Below are 22,567 nucleotides of genomic sequence, written 5' to 3' on the forward strand. Positions count from 1 at the left end.
ACATACAGACACAAAAATGCACACATAAAATGCCCACTAACACACGCACCCAAAACACACATACCTTTGCCTAGCAGGGGGCAAAAAATGATCTACCGAAATGATACTACACACACACACACACACACACACACACACACACACACACACACACACACCCGCACACACTCTACACACATATAAGCATTGGGCATTGCAATTCATTAGGTTTCCAGATAAAACAAAAGCTACTCATTTGTAAATATTTCACACTTGCTATATGCATTTGTCCAGCTGGGGGCAAAATCCAACAAGCTTCACACACACACACACACACACACACACACACAGTCAAACACTGTTCAAAGAATTGGGCATTGCATTTCAGTTGGCATCTAGACAAAACAAACATTTCACACACGTTCATATTTCGATAAAGAAGTTCATTCATTTTCTACTGCTTATCCGAACTTCTCGGGTCACGGGGAGCCTGTGCCTATCTCAGGCATCATCGGGCATCGAGGCAGGATACACCCTGGACGGAGTGCCAACCCATCGCAGGGCACACACACACATTCACTCACACGCTACAGACAATTTTCCAGAGATGCCAATCAACCTACCATGCATGTCTTTGGACCGGGGGAGGAAACCGGAGTACCCGGAGGAAACCCCCAAGGCACGGTGAGAACATGCAAACTCTCCACACACAAGGCGGAGGCGGGAATCGAACCCCAACCCTGGAGGTGTGAGGCGAACGTGCTACCCACTAAGCCACCGTGCCCCCCTCTCTATAAAGAAGTTCAAAAATAAAATACATGTCTTTTGCAAATCATATTTGTTTCCTTTCTTATTTATACATTTAGTTGCATCAGTGAGCTTTGGCCTGGAGATATGCTAAGTAATGTTTGACATTTATCAGTCAGTGGTTATACAAAATAATATTTAATAATTTCTGCTTATTTTCTTATTGCAAAGACAACTTCAGCAAACACAACTTCAGCAAACTCAATCCCAACCACGTCCACAAATGACTCAACCACAAAAAAAAAACATAAGGGGAGTAAAGGAAGTTTTATTCACATGAAATTATGGCATGTTTTTGAGTGTGTGTGTGTGTGTGTGTGTGTGTGTAGCCTGTTGTTGGTTGATCAGATGACATCAGGTGGGCAAAATAGATATTACACACAGAATGGTGATCATTATAGAATTTTTTATTTCTAAACTTTCAAGTCAATTTGACCTGGGAAAAAAAACAGGTTTTATTATTTACTGACATTAAAAATGGTCAAAATGGTTTCAAAACAATCTCCTGCTTTTGAAATACACCAGCCTGTAATTGTGCATCAACTTTTGTGCCTCTATAGTGAAAATAACTCAAAATTTCTGTTTTTTTTTAATATAAAAAATGAGGCATTTTTGTATATAAATAATTTTATTATACCAAATATAATTTTTTTTTTGCAAAATATATGTTAATATGTTGGAAACAAGTTAGACTAAAAAGGTGGGAAAAAAAGGCTATCATACAGTATATAGTTCATTTTTTATAAGCAGTCAAAACAGACAAGGTCAAGTTGACTCGGCACTCCTATTTTGTGCAGGAGGACAATACAAGGGTTAATTGAAAAGCTAACGGTCATGTCTTCAGATATTTTTCTCATATTGATATTGATAAAGATCTAAAAAAGTGATTAACTGGTAACAAAATAAGCAATAAACAATTTCAGAACTTCATTATCATATACAGTCTCTTGGTGAAGTCCCTTTTGAGGACGAGTCGGTTTGTAGAATCGGTTCGTGAGTCAAGTGGCCCATTTGAAGAGTGAGTAGAATAATAGTCAAAAGTGAATGAATTAGTTTATTAAGTTATTTTTATATTGGAATAAGAATTGAAGGCATGAACAGCTAAATTGATTTACATTTTCAAATACCTTTATTGGCTCCATTACCATTGGCATGGTAAAAAAACAACCTGAGCTGTCCCTCTGATGTCCTCGTTCCTAATCCTGTCCATCCTTGTCACTCCTGCAGAGATCCTCAACATCCTCATCTCTGCTGCCTCCATCTCTGCCTCATGTCTTTTCCTCACTGCTACAGTCTCTAACCCATACAGCAGAGCTGCTCTCACTACTGTCTTCTACACCTTTCCTTTCATTCTTGCTTCTCTTCTGTCAGAACTAAATCCAAGTGTTATTTAATGGAAGCTGTGTAAAACTGCAAAAGACAGTGGAATTATTTTCTTCACATACCGCAACTGAGGAGGGGCATGGGGCAGCTATGATACAGTACCCCTGGAGCAGGAAGGGTTGGGGCCTTGCTCAAGGGCACACCAGTGGCAGATTGGCTGTGCTGGGCCTTGAACCCTGATCAACAACCCAGAGCCTTAACAAGTTGAGCCAGTTTTACACCGCTTCCATTAAATAACACTTGGATTCAGTTCTGTTTCAAGTCTTTTTTGGAGGAGTGTTAAGCTTGCTGCATACAGTAGCTATGTCTGCCTAAACATAGTGAGGGCAGTAAAGTAAAAAAGACAATGCTTTTCCAAGAACAAATGAAGTGTGAATGGAGATTGGTATCATAGGTGTGCACTCTCAAACAGCTCACAACCAAATGGCTGAACAACATGTGATCTGCTTAAATATATGCAGGTCACCACTAGGGGTCGCTAACTTACGAAACCGAAGGCTGAAAACAGCACAACAATATTACTGCAACAGATAATAACAATGAAGAACTGGTTAGAAACCACAACAAGATGTATTGTCTAATCAGCAGTAAGACGCAAACTAAACCTTATCCGGTTTGTCTGAATTGTCGTTGTGTTTTAAGTTTTGTTATTTTGTTTTTGGATTTGTTATTTTGTTTTGCACTTCCCGGCCACCTTATTTATCAGTGTTTTTAGTGTTAAATGTTCTGCCTCAATTATAATTATAATTCTGGCTGTATTTGGAATATGTATTTTAACTTTGCCTTTGTCAGACGTGTAAATAGACAATCATTGTGTCTCTCTTTATCATTGTCTTCTTAAACGTCTACACCAGGGGGTCAAACTCAAATTCACAGTGGGCCAAAATAAAACTGAGATAAAGTCAGAGCCAATTTGAATATTTATTGAAAAATTAACTGCAACTGATTTGTAATGTTCAACTTTTTTCATATGGAAACAAACTTTAGTTTTACTTAAACACAGGATTTAGAACAACCAGAGCTTGTTATTACAAACATATAATAAATTAAATTAGAAATAAAGGACACATCAGTGATGTTCATGTCACAAACTTTAACCATACACTTTTTGACAAACTCTCCCACATTAAAGGGCAGATTTTGCTGTTTCTGCTGCCACAATAAAGCTTTACAGCCTTTACAGCAGCTTCATTTTTTATTTAGCTTTCATGAACATAGTCTGACGGGAAACCAGACTTTTTTTCATCTCCTCCACCTTCTGGGGCTTCTGCTTTACATCCAGGTCCTTATACTTCTCATAATGTTTCGGGTCATAGTGTCTTCTTATGTTCTATACTTTCGTTACAGACACGTTAGCTCCGTTAGCACACAACACAAACAGGTCTGTCCTTTATATTTGTGAACAGATAATCTGCCTCCCTCCTGTCCTGAAATCTCCTATTGTCCATCTTTCGTTTGGCCATTTTTGTGGAGGGTGAATTAACTTGCCCCATGTGACCGTAACATGGTTGTTAACGACTGTCAACAGAGAATGAGGGGTGCTTGCTGTTCGTGACTACGCGTCAATACATTGGCAAGGCATTCTGGGATTTGTAGTATTAGCCGAGCATGCGGCTAGTCAGCTGTAATGCACATTTCATATGATCTCGCGGGCCAGAGTTTGACACCCCTGGTCTACATCATTTTTAGATTCAGTGTTTTCAACGTGTCTGCAGTGTCAGAATTAAAAAAAGGAGAAAGACTGTGATATTTTACTTTATATTATTTTTATTTTATTTTTAGGTAGAGATTTATTCTTAGTAGTACCATATTAATAGAATTTGAGCTATCAAAAGTCAACTTTTTCCTCAGACCCAAATTAAACTTAGAGCATTGGTGTTTTCATACACTTGCTAACACAACTTTTTTCTTTTAGGCTTTCAGGCTTTGTTAAGAGAAAGGTGACACTAGGGTGACGTATCAGTGTGAACAACAGAACAGAAGATCCTCTGAGAGGATTAACATTATATAATTTACCATCATTTTATTGATCTTACTTTCACATTTTCTTTATCCTGTTGTAATTAATTAAACCAAAAAAGTAGGAAACATCATTTAAAAGTAATATTATTTTTCATATTGTTAACATACACAAGTACCTAAGCTGTGATTGGCTCCCAGATACATTTGACATCATGGGTTTGGCATCAATACTGTATTGTACATGCATTGTTATTCTGGTTAAATATGACATTTAACCGGTCTATATTTTAAACCTTGTCACTAGCACTGGGCTGAGAACGTTCCACATCTGCTACCTAAAGACTCCTGAGGTGAGTAATGACTTTATTTTCTCCCTAGTCACATCTATCTGTCTGTCTATCTGTCTAATCCCGTGTGTAACTGCAGGGTTCTTAATGGAATAGACTGAACTGGTTACTGGTTTCTCTTCTTACACAGAAGACACAAATTTGTTATGAAATTATTTGATGAAAGTACAAGATCTGTTTTTATATTTATTTTATTTTAGGTTATAAACAACACAATGGACTGGAAGCTGGTGCTGACTCTTTTGTGTCTGACTGGTAAGTCTTCTCATTTTGCTTTATTTCTCACTAAGGATCTGAATTTTACAGGTATTTACATGATCCTACTTATTCTATAAATCTGCTGATTTCTCACTTCAGTAGCTGTATTGTGTATGAATTTGATGTTATAGGAGTGCAACATTAAAGTTGATCGTATTTGCGTTACACTGAATTCTAATTTCTGTCCCTCTTTATTTGAATATATTATGCTACCTTTTAGCAGCATATTCTTTTTAATATTCTAGTCCAGGGGTCGGCAACCCGTGGCTCCGGAGCCGCAAGGGGCTCTTTCATCCAACTCCTGCAGCTCCCTGTAGATTTGGAAAATAAATATTTAATTTAAATTTATTTTGTTTTAGTTAGGTAGTTTTTAAAAAAAAAAATAAATTCATGAATATGAAGAGGACTCAATTAGACATTTAGAACATTTTATTTGAAAGTAACCTTCGACCCAGCGTCTTTTTGTTAAGTTTAGTTCAAACTGTTCAAAATATTTTTTTTTGCTTCCAGAAATAAAATGTCGTTTACTCGGTAGCAGTTCATTGATTTCATAAATGCAACACACTACAGTTTTTTCTATACGTTCCATAAAGGTAAAAACACAGTATATATGCAGTGTTCTCTTCATTTTAGATGTCAAATGGGTTTTGTGGCTCTCTGTGTTTTTTTTTTCCTTTGGGAAACGAGTCCAAATGGCTCTTTGAGTGTTTAAGGTTGCCGACCCCTGCTCTAGTCAAATGTGTTGTGGACAGAAAATGTGCTGGAATTAAGCATCAAACAACCTGCACTGTTGTGTTTCAACACAATAACATTTGGCAGCAGATCCAAGCAGAATCAGACTGTGCATTCAGAGCTGAACAATACACAAGGGGCGGTGTTTGGGCGGTGTGAAACAGTGTTGTCTCAGTTAAAGCTGAATCTTACTATTTGCTCAAGTAGGGGTAGTGCTACTGTCTAAATTATATACATATATACCTGATGGGCAATGCTACTGTCTGACTTATGTACATATAACTGAGGGGCAGTGCTACTGTCTGACTTATGTACATATAACTGAGGGGCAGTGCTACTGTCTGACTTATGTACATATAACTGAGGGGCAATGCTACTGTCTGACTTATGTACATATAACTGAGGGGCAGTGCTACTGTCTGACTTATGTACATATAACTGAGGGGCAGTGCTACTGTCTGACTTATGTACATATAACTGAGGGGCAGTGCTACTGTCTGACTCTGATATAACCACAATATGTAATGCTATATTTTTGTTACAAGTGTTGGCTGTAAATACACTAAGAAAATGGAACACTACAAATAACGCTGCCCTTTTATAGTGTCAGTATACAGATTTAAGGATATTGCTTTTCAAAATATGTGTTTGGTATGTGTGGATATTATGATTCAAAATAAACCTCTAAATCAGCAGTGACCAACACCTCTACAACCAACACCTCTACAACCAACACCTCTACAACCAACACTTCTACAACCACCAGTGCACCTACAACCATCTCTACAAAAAACACAACTTTAGCAAATACAACTTCAACTACCACAACTACTGCAAAGACAACTTCAGCAAACACAACTTCAGCAAACTCAATCCCAACCACGTCCACAAATGACTCAACCACAAACACATCTCCAGTAGCTGCAGTGTACAGCTTGGTCTTTAGCATCAACGAACCCTTTGATTCAGCACTGGCCGATAAGAACTCTCTAACGTTTGCACAAAAATCTGGATCCATCCGTAACCAGGTATGTTTTCATGATAGTGAAAAGTATAATCTGTTTAAAAGTTTCAAAACAAAATTATTATCTTGACATCTAAATATTTCTACTGTTATTGAACATAATGTGAAGAACCCATAATGGTATAAATGGTAGCATTCTGTCAATAGGTTAGACATACTGGTCATGTACGATTCTTCTATCATCTTTATATGAATACTGTGAAAAATAAGTACATTTTCCATGCAGTGGGGCAAGTGTCTGCATATGAACATTTATATGTCTCTGTATATTTCTCACTCGTTAACTTTAACTATATCCAGGTCTAATAGTGACTAAAACAAAATGCCTGTGTAAATGAGATCATTGTTTATATCTGTTATTTTTTCAGCTTGAAGCATTTTACAGAGCAATCTTCCCAAACTTTATCAGGGCAAACATTCTTGGTTTCAGGTAATATCTGAAAATCTTGCTCTGAATGTATTTTTCTCTTTACTTTTGATGATCCAGAACTTGATCCTATTTTTAACTGTGGTTGTGTTTTAGCAATGGTTCAATTGTGACAAATTCCAGCCTTGAATTTAGTGACAACGGCACCATCCCAACTGATTCTACAATAACCTCCACCCTCGTTAATGCAACTACCAACTCAAGCTTGAAAATTGTTCCAAATTCTATAAGTGTCAGCCTGGTTATTGGTCAGTATAAAATTTTAATGATATTGCATTTAATAAATGATCAGAACAAGTGATGTATATTCTAACTGCAATTTTACCTCAAACAGTAAGCAAAAACACCTCTACAACCACCAACTCTACAACCACTAACTCTACAACCAACAACTCTACAACCAACAACTCTACAACCAACAACTCTACAACCACCAGCACACCTACAACCACCAGCACACCTACAACCACCAGCACACCTACAACCATCTCTACAACAATCATACCTCCAACACCACAAAATCCAACTGCTTTCAATTTGGCCTTCAGCATAACTGAAACCTTTGATCTGGCACTGGCCAATACCAGCTCCTCACAGTTTGCAAAAAAATCTACATATATCTGTAATCAGGTAAGTTTTATTGATCATGCTTCCATTTACAATTTAATAGATTTTGACACTTGAACAATTTTGGTGCCATATTAGAAAACCTGAAAAACACATAATGGCTCAAATGTTGGCTCTCGTTAGAAGGGATATAGTAAGTCTAGTCTTTGCACTTTTCTCATTTTTTAGTTCTGTTTTATTCCTTGATATGAGTACTGCACAATCAGACTCAATTTTCACGTCATGGGGCATGTATGAATTTAAACATTTTTATGTTTTAATATATTAATGATTCACCACCTTTAACTCATTGGGTACTGAATGTGACAGACTAGTTTATCAGTGTGTTTGATACGGCTGCTGATACTCAACTGATTCATTTCTAATTTCTTTCAGGTTGAACCATTGTTCAAGAAAGCATTTAAAAACTTCATTCTCATGCAAATTATGAAGTTTAGGTGAGAAAGAAAATATGGTTCTGAATATTTATTTCTCCTTTTTTTTTCTTTATTGATTTATGATTCTTTGTTGAACTTCTATCTCTATGTTCGTTCTCTTTCAGGAATGGTTCTACTATTACAGAAAGTAACCTTTATATGGATTCTAGTGGCCCAGATGTTACTCTAACCCAAGTGAAAGACGTCTTTCTCAGTGGACTCACAGACTTGAACTTTTCGGTTAATCCAGCCTCCATCATGGTCAAACAGATTGGTCAGTATAGACTTATTAAGTAAATAATTAGATATACATATATATTTATATGCATTTAATTGTACACACTTGTTTATATTTTGCAGGTAATTCAGTTGCACCAGTGATTGCCAGCTCAGTCTCCATGATGTGGATGTCTCTTCTAACACTTCTACTTTCATTGGCCGTCTAGCTCTAGAACTGATTACAATAAATGAATAGAGTGCATTTTTATTTAACAATCTGACATATTCTACTGAAGGAAATAAAAACAGACTGTTTTTTTTACAGTGCAAACAATAATATAAAAGTTTGCTTTATTGAGAAATATTTAAGATAAATGGAATATGATAGAATACGTTTCAATCTTGAAATGTATATAGAATAAGAAATACAAATAGGTCTAATTGCTTAAACTGGGGATTTAATGAAGGGGATTTAGCTGAAAATTTCTCAACATATGAACACAGTCTTTACAATGATTTTTGTCTTTCATTTATTACATTTATTGCAACATTCTTAAAAAAAAAAACGTGTAGTTAACAGTATATGTATATAATTGTTATACACTCATATGTAAACCTACATATAACTTCTGTAATTCAATGTACAAATGTTATAAATATCATATCAAATAAAGCTTGACATTTGGCTTCACAGAACCAACATACAGTACTGTTCTTCATAAACTTCTTCTATGCAAAACACTTTAGCATCTCTGTGGTTTACAATTTCTGTCAGAGAAGCATAGAATATGGCAAGACTGGAGCTCCATATGGGAACAGGGTGTTGTGGATATTTGGGAATGATTTTTAATACAGTTGTCATGTAGCAACACTCTAAAGTTTATTGACACATAGGGGTTACTTCAGGTGCTTAACATAGCTAGTACCTGTACTTAGCAACACCCTGGCAACCAACTCATACTGTAGTAAAAACATAGCAAGAAGCTTTTATTGTCATTTCAACCATATATAGCTGATGCAGTACACTGTGAAATAAAACAACATTTATCCAGGACCATTGTGCTATATAAAGCTACATAAAACAATGTAGAGCTAAGGACTAAAGTCCTGGCCACAACGTGCAATGTGTGCAACAGTGCGAGACAAAAGACAGTGCAAACGGACAAAACAAAACAGACTGACCAGTGTGTATAACGTATATTATAAAATACATTGTGCAACTTGAGCAATTGTAAATATATACAAACCTGTGTAGTTACAGCAGTTTGATGAGGTATTAAACAATGAAGAACAGTGTGTGTGTGTGTGTGTGTGTGTGTGTGTGTGTGTGTGTGTGTGTGTGTGTGTGTGTGTGTGTGTGTGTGTGTGTGTTCAGTTCTGTTTGTTGAGAAGTCTGTTGGTTGAAGGAAGAAACTGTAATCTGGTTGTGATGGCCCAAATGCTATGGTACCTTTTTCCAGATGGCAGGAGGCTGAAGAGTGTGTGTGAGGGGTTTGTGATGCAGAGTGTGTGTGAGAGATGTGTGGTTTCATCCACAATGGGGTCCAGGATCCAGTTTCAGAGAGAGGTGTTCATTGTCGGGGTGTGAGTGCTTTGTCTGAACACGCAACTTTGCATTCATCCTCGGCTTCTGGTTGGAGCGTGTGGTGATGGTCTTGTAGACGGTGACGTCATCATCAGTCACCACAGTAACCAGAAACAAGCACAGAGTTCTTGCACCATTCTGTGTTGAACACACACACCACCACCGCGAGCCTTATCACACAGAGCTGAATGGCTGTGTCCGGAACTCCGTCTCTGAGCCACGTCTCTGTGAAAATAAAAACGTTTCTAAACTATCACACTGTAGTGCGTTCGACTCGGATGTAGTCCACTTTATTGTCCAGGCAGCAAACGTGAGCCAGCCGACTAGGGTTTGTTTTTAGCCAAGAATTCCCTTTTAACTTGGTATTTAACCTAGAAAAACCAACACAATGTGACCAGTATACAAAATAAAAGAAATCAAGAAGTGGAAAATACTTTTCAATGGACTTTAGCTTGTCCTTCCTTCGTGGACAACATGGAAGTAATAGATAACAAAGTCAGCAAGTTAATGAGGAAGGCCAACCACACTGGACTGAGAACTGACGTGATGCAGCTGAGGTTGAGGAACAGTCAGAACTGTCAGAATTCACCTCCAAGGTTTGACACTTACTGACACATTTTTTTTTGTTTTCCAGTGCTTCCAAAAATATATATCATATAAAAAAATAAATAAACTAATTAATTATGGATTATGTGCACACATCTTGCAATAAACACAATAAATGTAGCTGACCATCAAAATGGCCATGATGTTTTATCACATCATGTTTTGCAACTCTCTTTCAGACATGGGAGTTCCCTTTGTTTCTATATATTTCTATATATGAGGTAACCTCAATGTTTTACTTTCTATTTTGTGTATTTATTTACGCTGAAGGTAAACCCCACCTTGTACAAAAACGTCTGTATGACAAAGCGCTGTGGCTTTCAGCTTGTGCTTGGGTGGTTCTGAAACATTTGTCAGTATCACTGCGTCACCCATACTGATGGGGTTAAGCTACCTTTGTGTTTAACACAGATGCAAAGTTGTTTTTATTTGTTTTGTTTTTTTACTGTATTGAGAGTGGGACACATCAACGTCCATGTGAACATCTTCCTCATCAGTTCTAATGTCGTTAGTCTCAGACTAAGAAGACAAGCTACACTTTCATCTGACGAATGTTGCTGTCATATCGTCTATGCTCAATGTTGGTGCGTAGAAACACCTGTCATTAATGTTCTGTCATTAAACACATCAACATATAAAGTTCATATAAAGTCTTTTCTCATCTGTGGATCTCAAACCAGAATGTCTTCAGTTTACAGCAAAAAACAAATGACTTGTTCTTGCTGTTCCAATAGTTTTGGAGGGGACTCTTTTTCTCACTATATGAACATGACTAAATAAACGTAAGATTATTAAATCTATTTCCAGAGGTTTTTATTTGTCTTGTACTTTTGTAGATAAAGTTGCTTATTATTAGGAATAGATGTTTGACAAATATTTTTTTTAAGTTTAAGAATTACTTGCTTTGTTTTTATTGCATATCCAGTATGAACAAATATGGCAAGCACAAAAGGTGAGTCATCAACGAATACATGCTTTGTGTTATGCCTGAAAGTGCTTTGTGGGCATGCGTCGACAATACGATCTGAGGTCAGAAAACCAAATGTTTGTTTTATTGATGACATGATAGTCAAGAAACATTGTCTGGATCTGTTACCAGTTCTCGTGATCAAAGGATGACTTGACCACAGCCACGCCTTCATACTAGTCACGCAGGATTGATATGTGGAGAACCATGGACAAAAAAATATTCCTTGATATAGAGACAATCATGTTCTCACAGCTAAAAGTTGTCTATCCTGATATTTAGGTAAAATACTGTAATAAAGAGATCTGATAACATCTAATAACCCGGTCCTGGACACTGACAAGAACAGTATCCATGACAACAGATGAAATATGCCTCTCACATTTCACCAAAAAGCTCAATACAGACATGTGGTGTCTTTTGGTTAATTCACTCTGCCATAAATCATTAACATTTCATCTGCCAGGTCTCTGTGTGTGTGTGAATGGAATCAAATGTACAGTTATTTGATTTAAACTAGATAACTAGATTTATATGGACTTCAGTCCCAGTGTACTTATATGTTTGGGCTCTGAGATACTGTACCATGACTGATGACTGCCTCTCATCATCTCATGTCTGTAAAGTTGCATTTAAACACTGAAGAGATGATGATGACTCGTGGCTGGCAATTCTTTTTGTTTATATGAAAGAAAGTATCAGAATGTGACTATATTCTTTATTCAAATCATTGAAACAGCGCATAATAAAATATACATGTACATTCATTGACTTCATAGTTGATTTCACAGTGTAGTAAATACGATTTATAACATTATTATTCTTGTGCTGAAAATTGTTAAAAACTTTTTTTAATTCCTTAATTCATCTTCAGAAACCAGTTTACACTCAGGGTGGTGAAAACACACACACACACACACACACACACACACACACACACACACACACACACACACACACACACACACACACAAGCACATACACACAGTTTGAACTTTTACACATTTTCTATTATAACTCATGAATTTGTACAAACTAACCTATAATAATGAAATTAAGCAAATAATGTATACAGTTTCAGATGAATTTTTTTATAGATTAAAAGAGTCCTTATTATTATAAAAATTCTATTATAAAAAGCACTCTTGTTTCTGTAAAATTAGATCAGTAGCCAAGATCTAGGTCCTGAATTCATTGCACTATTCTGTCCTCTAGTGGAGTAACAGAGACTAACTCATGTATTATTTAATTCATTCATATATAAAGGTAATTTTTTTAATGTTTAAGATGCTTTTTTCATGAATAGGTTTATTATAGTGGAGTGTGGGAGGTTATATAAGACTTTATTATAGGACTCTGATGTACATCAGCCTGTGTTTAGTTTGAAATACGTACATGAATAAAACAAAAATGCAAACTACAGCAATAAACCTACTAAAGTGGCAGTTGATCAGGGAAGAACTGATTATTACAGAAATTGCTTTTGTTATTATCTGCTTAAAGAAAGATATATGTAAGGGATCTAGTGCATAAGTTGGCGAAGAAAGTAGTGAAATAAGTTAGAATTAACAAACAGAACTCAGGAGCCACTACAACACATGAAAAATCAAGGACTCAGCAAACACCACGCAAGACAACTGGTATAAATAGGGGGAACATTCAGTGGAACACAAGGAACAGGTGAGCAGAGGCTGGAATGGATTAAGGACCTTGCAGGACAAACACACGTGGACAAACAAATACAAAGACACGTGACACAAGATGTAAATGAAGCTCTCCAGAACATCCCCTGGTGTTCAGGCAAGGAATAATACAAGCCATCCATGACAAAGCACAGACTTTAGGATAGACTGATAGGCGCTCATTTATCATTCTACTTAATTAAGTACACGGCCCAAGAGTAACTACTGTATGGTGCTTCTGGATACAACATTCAAGAGTGTTTACTTGCAAATTCATTAGTACACCAACCTGGCCACAACCACCTAAACATTATTACATACTGTATAACTCAGTAATATGAGACAAGAGGTGAGACAATTGCTGTCTTATGAAAACAAGGTGGCAGGTAAGTTAGACACATAAAAAACATTAAAAAGTCTACACTCAGTAAATAGACTTTATTCAGTAAAAAGTATAAATAAAAAAAACCCAGATTTAAGAGCATTCCCTGAAATCTACCGGGTAATAATTAGGAATTTACACAGTAAGTTTGAAACTTGACAGATCGAACTCACAACCTTCCAATTGGTAGCCCAACACCTTAATCACTAGGCTACAACATGCCCACAAATCTACATATAAATTTTCTGAACAGATCAAAAAATAGTCTAAAGATCCTTTAGAATTATTTGTTATCTTGATCTGTCTTTCGGTCATCAGTGGAGATATAAACACAGAGTGGACTATATTAATAAAAGGGTTTGTGATAGTAAAAGTACACATGTTAGAAGAAGCGTTACTGTAGAAAAGAAGGCTGCACTTGGAGAGCTGCTAGATAGGCCAGCTTGTCCTAAAGATAAAAAAAAAACATTTATTTTGTTATATAGACATTCTTGTTCCTTTAGAAGTGAAATAAGATAGCAGAGCGTTCACTTACCAGCGACAACAGTGCCATTTACTAGAGGTAAGCCGGTAGAGTTACTTTCCCAGGCTGAAACCAGCGTCATTTCTATATCTGCATTGTTAGGTATCGTGTCAGCAAAGAACAACGTTGCATTTACTTTCACAGATCCTCTCCTGTTGGGAGAAAATACCATTGGCTTCATTATAAATGTTATGAATATTATTTTATATTTGTATAGTTTCAATATGAAACTAATTGTAACTCACGCGAAGCTGTTGACTCTGCAGTGGCTATAGCGGTTGTATTGTTTTTTATATATTACATCAAGCTGAATAAAGAAATAAAAATGTTTTGAGAATTGAATTTACACAGTTAAAATCTCCACAGTAGCAAAGTTAATATTTTTCACTCAACTCTACACCAACAATGAATCGTAAAGAAAAAAGTTTACCAGATCTTCAATCCATGTAGCAAGAGTTTGGAAAGCAGCTGATAAAGAATTTTCAAGGTCTGTGGTGAACGTCATATCAAGAGTGAATCTGAGAACCTCCACCAATAACACTATTTGTGTAGCAGAAGTAGTTCTAGTAGTTGTAGTAGTAGGTGTCCTTATAGTAGTAGGTTTTGTTATTGTTGTAGTAGGTGTTGTCATTGTAGTAGTAGGTGGTGTTGTTCCTGTTGTTTTGTTGGTTGTACGTATGGCTGTTGTTTTGGTTGTTGTGGTTGTTACGTTGGTTGTATTTATGGCTGGTGTTCCGGTTGTTGTGGTTGTTACGTTGGTTGTATTTATTGCTGGTGTTTCAATTGTTGTGGTTGTTACGCTGGTTGTATTTATGGCTGGTGTTTCAGTTGTTGTGGTTGTTACGTTGGCTGTATTTATTGCAGGTGTTTCAATTGTTGTGGTTGTTACGTTGGTTGTATTTATGGCTGGTGTCTCGGTTGTTGTGGTTGTTACGTTGGTTGTATTTATTGCTGGTGTTTCAATTGTTGTGGTTGTTATGCTGGTTGTATTTATGGCTGGTGTTTCAGTTGTTGTGGTTGTTACGTTGGTTGTATTTATTGCAGGTGTTTCAATTGTTGTGGTTGTTACGTTGGTTGTATTTATGGCTGGTGTCTCGGTTGTTGTGGTTGTTACGTTGGTTGTATTTATTGCTGGTGTTTCAATTGTTGTGGTTGTTATGCTGGTTGTATTTATGGCTGGTGTTTCAGTTGTTGTGGTTGTTACGTTGGTTGTATTTATTGCAGGTGTTTCAATTGTTGTGGTTGTTACGTTGGTTGTATTTATGGCTGGTGTCTCGGTTGTTGTGGTTGTTACGTTGGTTGTATTTATTGCTGGTGTTTCAATTGTTGTGGTTGTTACGTTGGTTGTATTTATGGCTGGTGTCTCGGTTGTTGTGGTTGTTACGTAGGTTGTATTTATTGCTGGTGTTTCGGTTGTTACGTTGGTTGTATTTATGGCTGGTGTTTCGGTTGTTACGTTGGTTGTATTTATGGCTGGTGTTTCGGTTGTTACGTTGGTTGTATTTATGGCTGGTGTTTCGGTTGTTGTGGTTGTTACATTGGTTGTATTTATGGCTGGCGTTTCGGTTGTTACGTTGGTTGTATTTATGGCTGGTGTTTCAGTTGTTACGTTGGTTGTATTTATGGCTGTTGTTTCGGTTGTTGTGTTTGTTACGTTGGTTGTATATATGGCTGGTGTTTCAGTTGTTGTGATTGTTACGTTGGTTGTATTTATGGCTGTTGTTCCGGTTGTTGTGGTTGTTACGTTGGTTGTATTTATGGCTGGTGTTTCAGTTGTTGTGGTTGTTACGTTGGTTGTATTTATGGCTGGTGTCTCGGTTGTTGTGGTTGTTACGTTGGTTGTATTTATGGCTGGTGTTTCGGTTGTTGTGGTTGTTACGTTGGTTGTATTTATGGCTGTTGTTTCAATTGTTGTGGTTGTTACGTTGGTTGTATTTATTGCTGGTGTTTCAGTTGTTGTGGTTGTTACGTTGGTTGTATTTATGGCTGGTGTTTCAGTTGTTGTGGTTGTTACGTTAGTTGTATTTATGGCTGGTGTTTCAGTTGTTGTGGTTGTTACGTTAGTTGTATTTATGGCTGGTGTTTCGGTTGTTACGTTGGTTGTATTTGTGGCTGGTGTTTCAGTTGTTACATTGGTTGTATTTATGGCTGGTATTTCGGTTGTTACGTTGGTTGTATTTATGGCTGGTGTTTCGGTTGTTGTGGTTGATACGTTGGTTGTATTTATGGCTGGTGTTTCAGTTGTTGTGGTTGTTACGTTGGTTGTATTTATGGCTGGTGTTTCAGTTGTTACATTGGTTGTATTTATGGCTGGTATTTCGGTTGTTACGTTGGTTGTATTTATGGCTGGTGTTTCGGTTGTTGTGGTTGATACGTTGGTTGTATTTATGGCTGGTGTTTCAGTTGTTGTGGTTGTTACGTTGGTTGTATTTATGGCTGGTGTTTCGGTTGTTACGTTGGTTGTATTTATGGCTGTTGTTTCGGTTGTTGTGGTTGATACATTGGTTGTATTTATGGCTGTTGTTTCGGTTGTTGTGGTTGATACGTTGGTTGTATTTATGGCTGGTGTTTCGGTTGTTGTGGTTGTTACATTGGCTGTATTTATGGTTGGTGTTTCGTTTGTTGTTGTGGCTGTATTTTTGGTTGTATTTATGGCTGGTGTTTCAGTTGTTGTTTTCTCTGGTACTGGAATTAATGGAACAGTTGTAGGTGATTCTTCCACAGCTGTTGTATTTTTCCCAGTTGATGTAGTTGTTATTGAAGCTGATGTAGTATCAGGCATTTTTGTGCTGTTCATTGACAGAATTGTAGGTGTAGGCGAAGGTGTTGTGGATGCAGTGGTTGCTGGTGACTGCTGCAAGACTTCTTTAAAAAAAACAAAAAACAAAAACTTGTTTTGATGCTAGTGAGCTGTAATATTTAAATATTTAAAATAGAGCGTGACCACAAACATGACACACAATGCCTATTGTGTCAATGACATTCAATTTAATTGCATAAACGGTCTCGTGTTACATATCCTGAAACTGACAAACAGAAATGCTTACCTATTACAAGATTTGGATACCAGTACCTTCTGATAATTATTTGTGATCCTTCCCTAAAAAAACAACCGAAATATAAAAACAAACAAACAAACAAACAAATAATTGTACACAGACAATTGTATAACTAACCTCTATTCTTTTTTAAATACTCTTTTTGTGCTAAAGTGTTACAGTTGTGTCACATTTGCATTGAGTTCAATGTAAAAAAAAACACACACTGCATATTTGGGCTCATTCTCTGTGTCTTTCTTTGGATTTAAGACTGAAGGTATGGTATTTTGGCTTAGATAGATTTTTAAATATAGAAATTATATAGAAGTTTTAGATATAGAAATGTAAATGGTGTGTGTCGGACTGTTTATTAATCTGTCCACTGTATTTTTCTATCTAATTTATTGAAATCTTTACGCAAACTCTATACAATCTAGTAGTCTAAAGCACTATTCGGACGGGACTAGTTTGACGTGGGGACATGGAGTAATGCAATTTTACCTCAGGACGTCTGTAATATCAATTGGCCAATTCGCACGGGACAAGACATCTCAGTAAAACTAGCAGAAGTGGGAGGGGTAACTTGCTTTACGCACCACAGTAACCTCCTTGTCGTCATGTGCATATGACGTCGCTTCCTGTTATCACGTGCGCAAACAGACAACATGGCGCCTCCATGCTTGAAAAACGCGCCAAAAACATTTGCCAAACTTTTAAACAGGAAATGACGGAATTTTACTGTACATATTTACAGCGGGTCGATTCGATTTTACCTTTTTACAGAAGGTAAAAGTCGCCGTAATCTTTACTGACATTGTCCGTAATGATTACCGAGATGGCACATTCGGACGGGACTAAAATCACAGAGAAGCTCTGGTAATAATTACTTTACCCCCCATGTCCCCACGTTAAACTAATCCCGTCCGAATAGGACTTAATTTATGTAAATGAGCAGACATGAATAAAGGAATGGGGATGAAGTAAATACTCAGCATTTGTCTCATTCCTGTTTCCTTTCACAGCCATAAAAGCAAAATCTTCATGCACATGCAAACTGTGTGTGAGTTCCAGCTGTAAACTCGACCACATGCCCTAAAAATTAATTATGTGCTTTCTGGTGATCAAAGCAACCATCAACACCAAGCTCTTCCTTCTTACCTAAATATTTTGATGTCTGTTCCATTATTCACAGCTTCCACAGATAATGAGTTCTACAGATGGAGAGAGATCCAGATGTTCGGTTACATTTCAGGGAAAAATAGCTATACTTGCCATTATTTTTATAATATATAATACAGACCATGCACGTGGAGGAAAATAATCCATATGGGTTGGTGTGATTGACACAAAGCCACGCCACCATGGATTATTTTACTATAAAGCACATGGGTCTGCTGTTTGTTGCTCACTTTATACCACAGTGACTTACCTCCACTGCAATGTTTAATGTAGTAATGAGCAACACTTCACACGTTTAAAGGGTTTATTAGTTAGATTTAATCTTCAGGATCATCTGCAAAAACTAATCAGTTCCTGTTCTCACTTGTTTATGTTACAGTAGCTTTAAACAGTTGTCCATCAGCAGTCTCTCAACTGACACTGGAGACTCACTCACTCATCTCCTACCACTTATCCGAACTTCTCGGGTCACGGGGAGCCTGTGCCTATCTCAGGATACACCCTGGATGGAGTGCCAACCCATCGCAGGGCACACACACACACACTCTCATTCACTCACACGCTACGGACAATTTTCCAGAGATGCCAATCAACCTACCATGCATGTCTTTGGACCGGGGGAGGAAACCGGAGTACCCGGAGGAAACCCCCGAGGCACGGGGAGAACATGCAAACTCCACACACACAAGGCGGAGGTGGGAATCGGACCCCCAACCTTTCTATGTTACAGAACCTTCTCAGTAATTCACTATATCATTGATTTCATGTTTTAGTTGCAAAACAACATGTTTTCTAAAAAGAGATTATTATTAGTCTTCAGATTATATATATGGAGCATCTGCAGAGAATGAGCTGTTGGTAAAACTGTTGAAACCTGCAGATGTTCTGACCAATCAGATTTGAGATGTAATCGCTCTGTAGTAGATAATAGGAAATGTATTTGGATCCGTATGAAGCAAAGACTGAACAAATCTGAAGAAATATTTTTACCAGCATGTTGACTGTATTGTTGATGGCAGTAATGTTCACATCCTGAGGATCTATACATAAGGTAGATTAAAACATATATCAATTAATGCATTAATAATCATATCATTCTGTTTTTGTCACATATTGGTATGAACATACGTTTTTACCTGGAACAACTAAGCCGCTGTCAGTCCTGCTCCAGCCGTGAACTAACGGCTGTCTGTTATCAGATGATGACCCCAGTAGTCCTAAAAGACATGAAAAATGAAAAGGAACGGTTTATTTTGTGGAAAACTTTATAACAGTGACACTGAAATAGTGGGAATAAATAAGGTGAATATTTTACCTATTAGAACTAACAGGACCAGCAAAGGTTTCATCTTCTGAGTCGCTGTAAATCAAATGTGGTCATAAAAATGTTACTGTTTCAAGCAGATTAACATTTAGACAGGATGATGTGGAAAAAATAAACACAGATACACACAAACTCACTCACATACACACACAGCAACTGAGGGTAAAGGGCCCTGCTCAGGGGCCCAGCAGTGGCAGCTTGTTGGACCTGGGGTTCGAACCCATGACCTTCCGATCAGTAGCCCAACACCTTAACCACTGAGCCCCCCCCACCACGTGCGTGCACGCACACACACACACACTCACACACACACACACAATACCTGGGGATATTTCTACTGCTCGTTTCATACATTAAATAAATATATTTTAGGATGTGTAAATGTCCAAAACAAATCCTGACATTACTACAGGACTAAAACTCCACCACTTCACCTCCTTACATTTACAGACACATCAACAACTGATGCTTTTACACACTAATCTGTAATGTACACCACATATATTTTTAAATAAAACACAGATCCTGACATAGTTTCCTGCTGAAGCAAATCTGTTTGTTTTTTTCCCAGTGAACTTTGAGAAGAATTACAATTAACTATGTAATGACATAAATCATTTCTTTATGAAAAGCTTTTACCTTGTTTGTGTCATATGCAATTCTCTTTCAGATAGATTAAATAAATTCCTATCAATTAATAATAGTTCGAGCTGCTGCGGTTGTTGGAGGATATGGAATGTAAGAGAGACACTCCCAAAACCTCTGAGTGTGACGTTCAGTACGGAGGACAGAATGGACATTATCACTAACAGCTTACAGAACTACATGTTGTACTCTGACACATTTACTGGCTTTGCAGATGAACACAAAGGGATTTTATCAAACAGTAAAGAAAGAAACTCTGACTTGAAATACCTGTTTGTTTGGTCATGAGCCATGAAACACAGTAAGTGACAGCAGTAAATGCAGTGCAGGAACATTCCTGAAATGTCAGGCAGTGAAAGGCATCTTTTCTCTGAGCTTTAACACTCAGTGTGGTGTTTTTGTGATGCATGTTTCTCTCTGTAAGGGGTCATCATTCTGACACGACATTAATACATGCATCAGCACAAGACTGAGAGATAATCTCACCTTGCTTTAGCTATATTAATAATTATTTTATGGATTTCATCTGTCTGAATTGAATTTAATGGATTTATGAAGGATTATAAACACAGAGTGGGATTATAAATCATTATAAACACAGTGTGGGATTATAAATCATTATAAACACAGAGTGGGATTATAAATCATTATGAACACTGAGAGTGTGATTATAAATCATTATAAACACTGAGTGGGATTATAAATCATTATAAACACTGATAGTGGGATTATAAATCATTATAAACACTGAGAGTGGGATTATAAATCATTATAAACACTGAGTGGGATTATAAATCATTATAAACACAGAGTGGGATTATAAATCATTATAAACACTGAGTGTGATTATAAATCATTATAAACACTGAGAGTGGGATTATAAATGATTATAAACACTGAGTGGGATTATAAATCATTATAAACACTGAGTGGGATTATAAATCATTATAAACACAAGAGAGTGGGATTATAAATCATTATAAACACAGAGTGGGATTATAAATCATTGTAAACGCCAGAGAGTGGGATTGTAAATCATTATAAACACTGAGAGTGGGATTATAAATCATTATAAACACTGAGAGTGGGATTATAAATCATTATAAACACTGAGAGTGGGATTATAAATCATTATAAACACCAGAGAGTGGGATTATAAATCATTATAAACACCAGAGAGTGGGATTATAAATCATTACTCTCCTAGATCTGGACTATATGGACATAAAGTACAGTTGTGTGAGCAGGAGAAGCTTCTCATGAAACATCTCTTGTTAAAGTTATCAGCTGTCATCAGAAACATGACTAATCTAAGATGGAGTCCTGCATACAGGTAGCATCTGATTAAACTGGCTCTGTTATCACATTTATAGGAAAAATTTAGTTTCTGAATCGGGTTTCAGGTGAAGGTGTGGAAAGTGTGGCATCCATGCGTATATATATATATATATATATATATATATATATATATATATATATATATATATATATATATATATATATGCATGATATGCATGAATATATAGAAAAATCTCTTGACTTGCTTATGATCCCTCAATCCCTGTGCTCTGTTCTGCTGTGATCTTGTCTGTGTTACTGGAGACTGCTGATCATTTGAAGCCCTCAGGTTCTCCACATGATGCCGTTCCTCCTCGACTTTTTAAAGAGGTCTTTCCTACTGCAGCTGGCCAAAGTAAAGCCAATCCTTCAAAAGATTCTAGAAACCACGAAATCCTGATCTCACGTTTGGAGCAGTGTGTGGGCATCAAGGGCATAGCAGGTGAATGGTTTAGGTCCTACCTGGACGGTCAGACTTTCTGTGTCAGTTGTGGTGACTCTGAGTCCTCCTTTGCTCCTCTCTCTTGTGAGGTCCCACGAGGCTCAGTTTTAGGCCCTCTTCTCTTCTCTTCTCTTCTCTTCTCTTCTCTTTGTATTTCTCCCACTAGGTTCAATAATCAGGAAGCATGGCATGTCTTTCCACTTCTACGAAGATGAAAGCCAGATTTATGTGCCTCTTGAAAAGAACGACACTGTCAGACCGTTACTCGAGTGTCTTGCTGATATCCAGGCCTGGATGTCTCTTAATTTTTTGAGTTTTAATGTAAAAAGACAGAGGTGATGGTTTTTGGTGGCACCACTGGGACCCCTTCGGTTGATTTGGGGGCCTTGGCCCAGTACAACAAACAAACCGTCACTAACCCAGGGGTTAAAATCGACGCTGACCTTAAGCTTGACAGTCAGATCAGGGCAGTTGTTAAATCAAGCTTTGTTAAATCAAGCACCTGGCCAAAGTAAAGCCATTTCTTTCGAGGCATCACTTTGAGACAGTAATTCATGCCTTTGTCACCACTCGGCTGGATTACTGTAACACGCTGTATGTGGGGGTCAGTGGGTCTTCTGTTGCTCATCTGCAGATGGTTCAAATCGCTGCATCACGTCTGTTAACTGGAAGGTG

General features: G+C 37.2%; 1 protein-coding gene and 1 long non-coding RNA gene across 3 annotated transcripts; one reads left to right on the forward strand and one right to left on the reverse strand.

Annotated features, from left to right (window-relative positions):
* The first annotated feature begins 4,397 nt into the window (after positions 1–4,397).
* zgc:111983 (uncharacterized protein LOC550501 homolog) lies at positions 4,398–8,887 on the forward strand. Of its 2 annotated transcripts, none has more exons than XM_027148364.2 (9): positions 4,398–4,481; positions 4,679–4,733; positions 6,162–6,496; positions 6,861–6,922; positions 7,016–7,167; positions 7,254–7,549; positions 7,922–7,983; positions 8,088–8,236; positions 8,323–8,887. In XM_027148364.2, exons 2-9 carry the CDS (start codon positions 4,694–4,696, stop codon positions 8,406–8,408), a joined length of 1,182 nt encoding a protein of 393 aa, XP_027004165.2. In that variant the 5' UTR covers positions 4,398–4,481; positions 4,679–4,693; the 3' UTR covers positions 8,409–8,887. The 2 variants fall into 2 exon arrangements, with proteins under 2 accessions (XP_027004165.2, XP_027004166.2); XM_027148365.2 differs by having other exon boundaries at positions 6,165–6,496.
* Positions 8,888–12,043: 3,156 nt separating this feature from the next.
* Positions 12,044–15,664, reverse strand: LOC113643925. Its single transcript, XR_007143466.1, has 4 exons — positions 14,357–15,664; positions 14,172–14,233; positions 13,939–14,078; positions 12,044–13,851 (listed from the first exon to the last, which is right to left on the reverse strand). It is a non-coding gene; the product is annotated as an uncharacterized LOC113643925 (long non-coding RNA).
* Between the last annotated feature and the right edge of the window lie 6,903 nt (positions 15,665–22,567).

The sequence above is a fragment of the Tachysurus fulvidraco genome, chromosome 7 (genome assembly GCF_022655615.1).
Source record: "Tachysurus fulvidraco isolate hzauxx_2018 chromosome 7, HZAU_PFXX_2.0, whole genome shotgun sequence".
Taxonomy (NCBI): domain Eukaryota; kingdom Metazoa; phylum Chordata; class Actinopteri; order Siluriformes; family Bagridae; genus Tachysurus; species Tachysurus fulvidraco.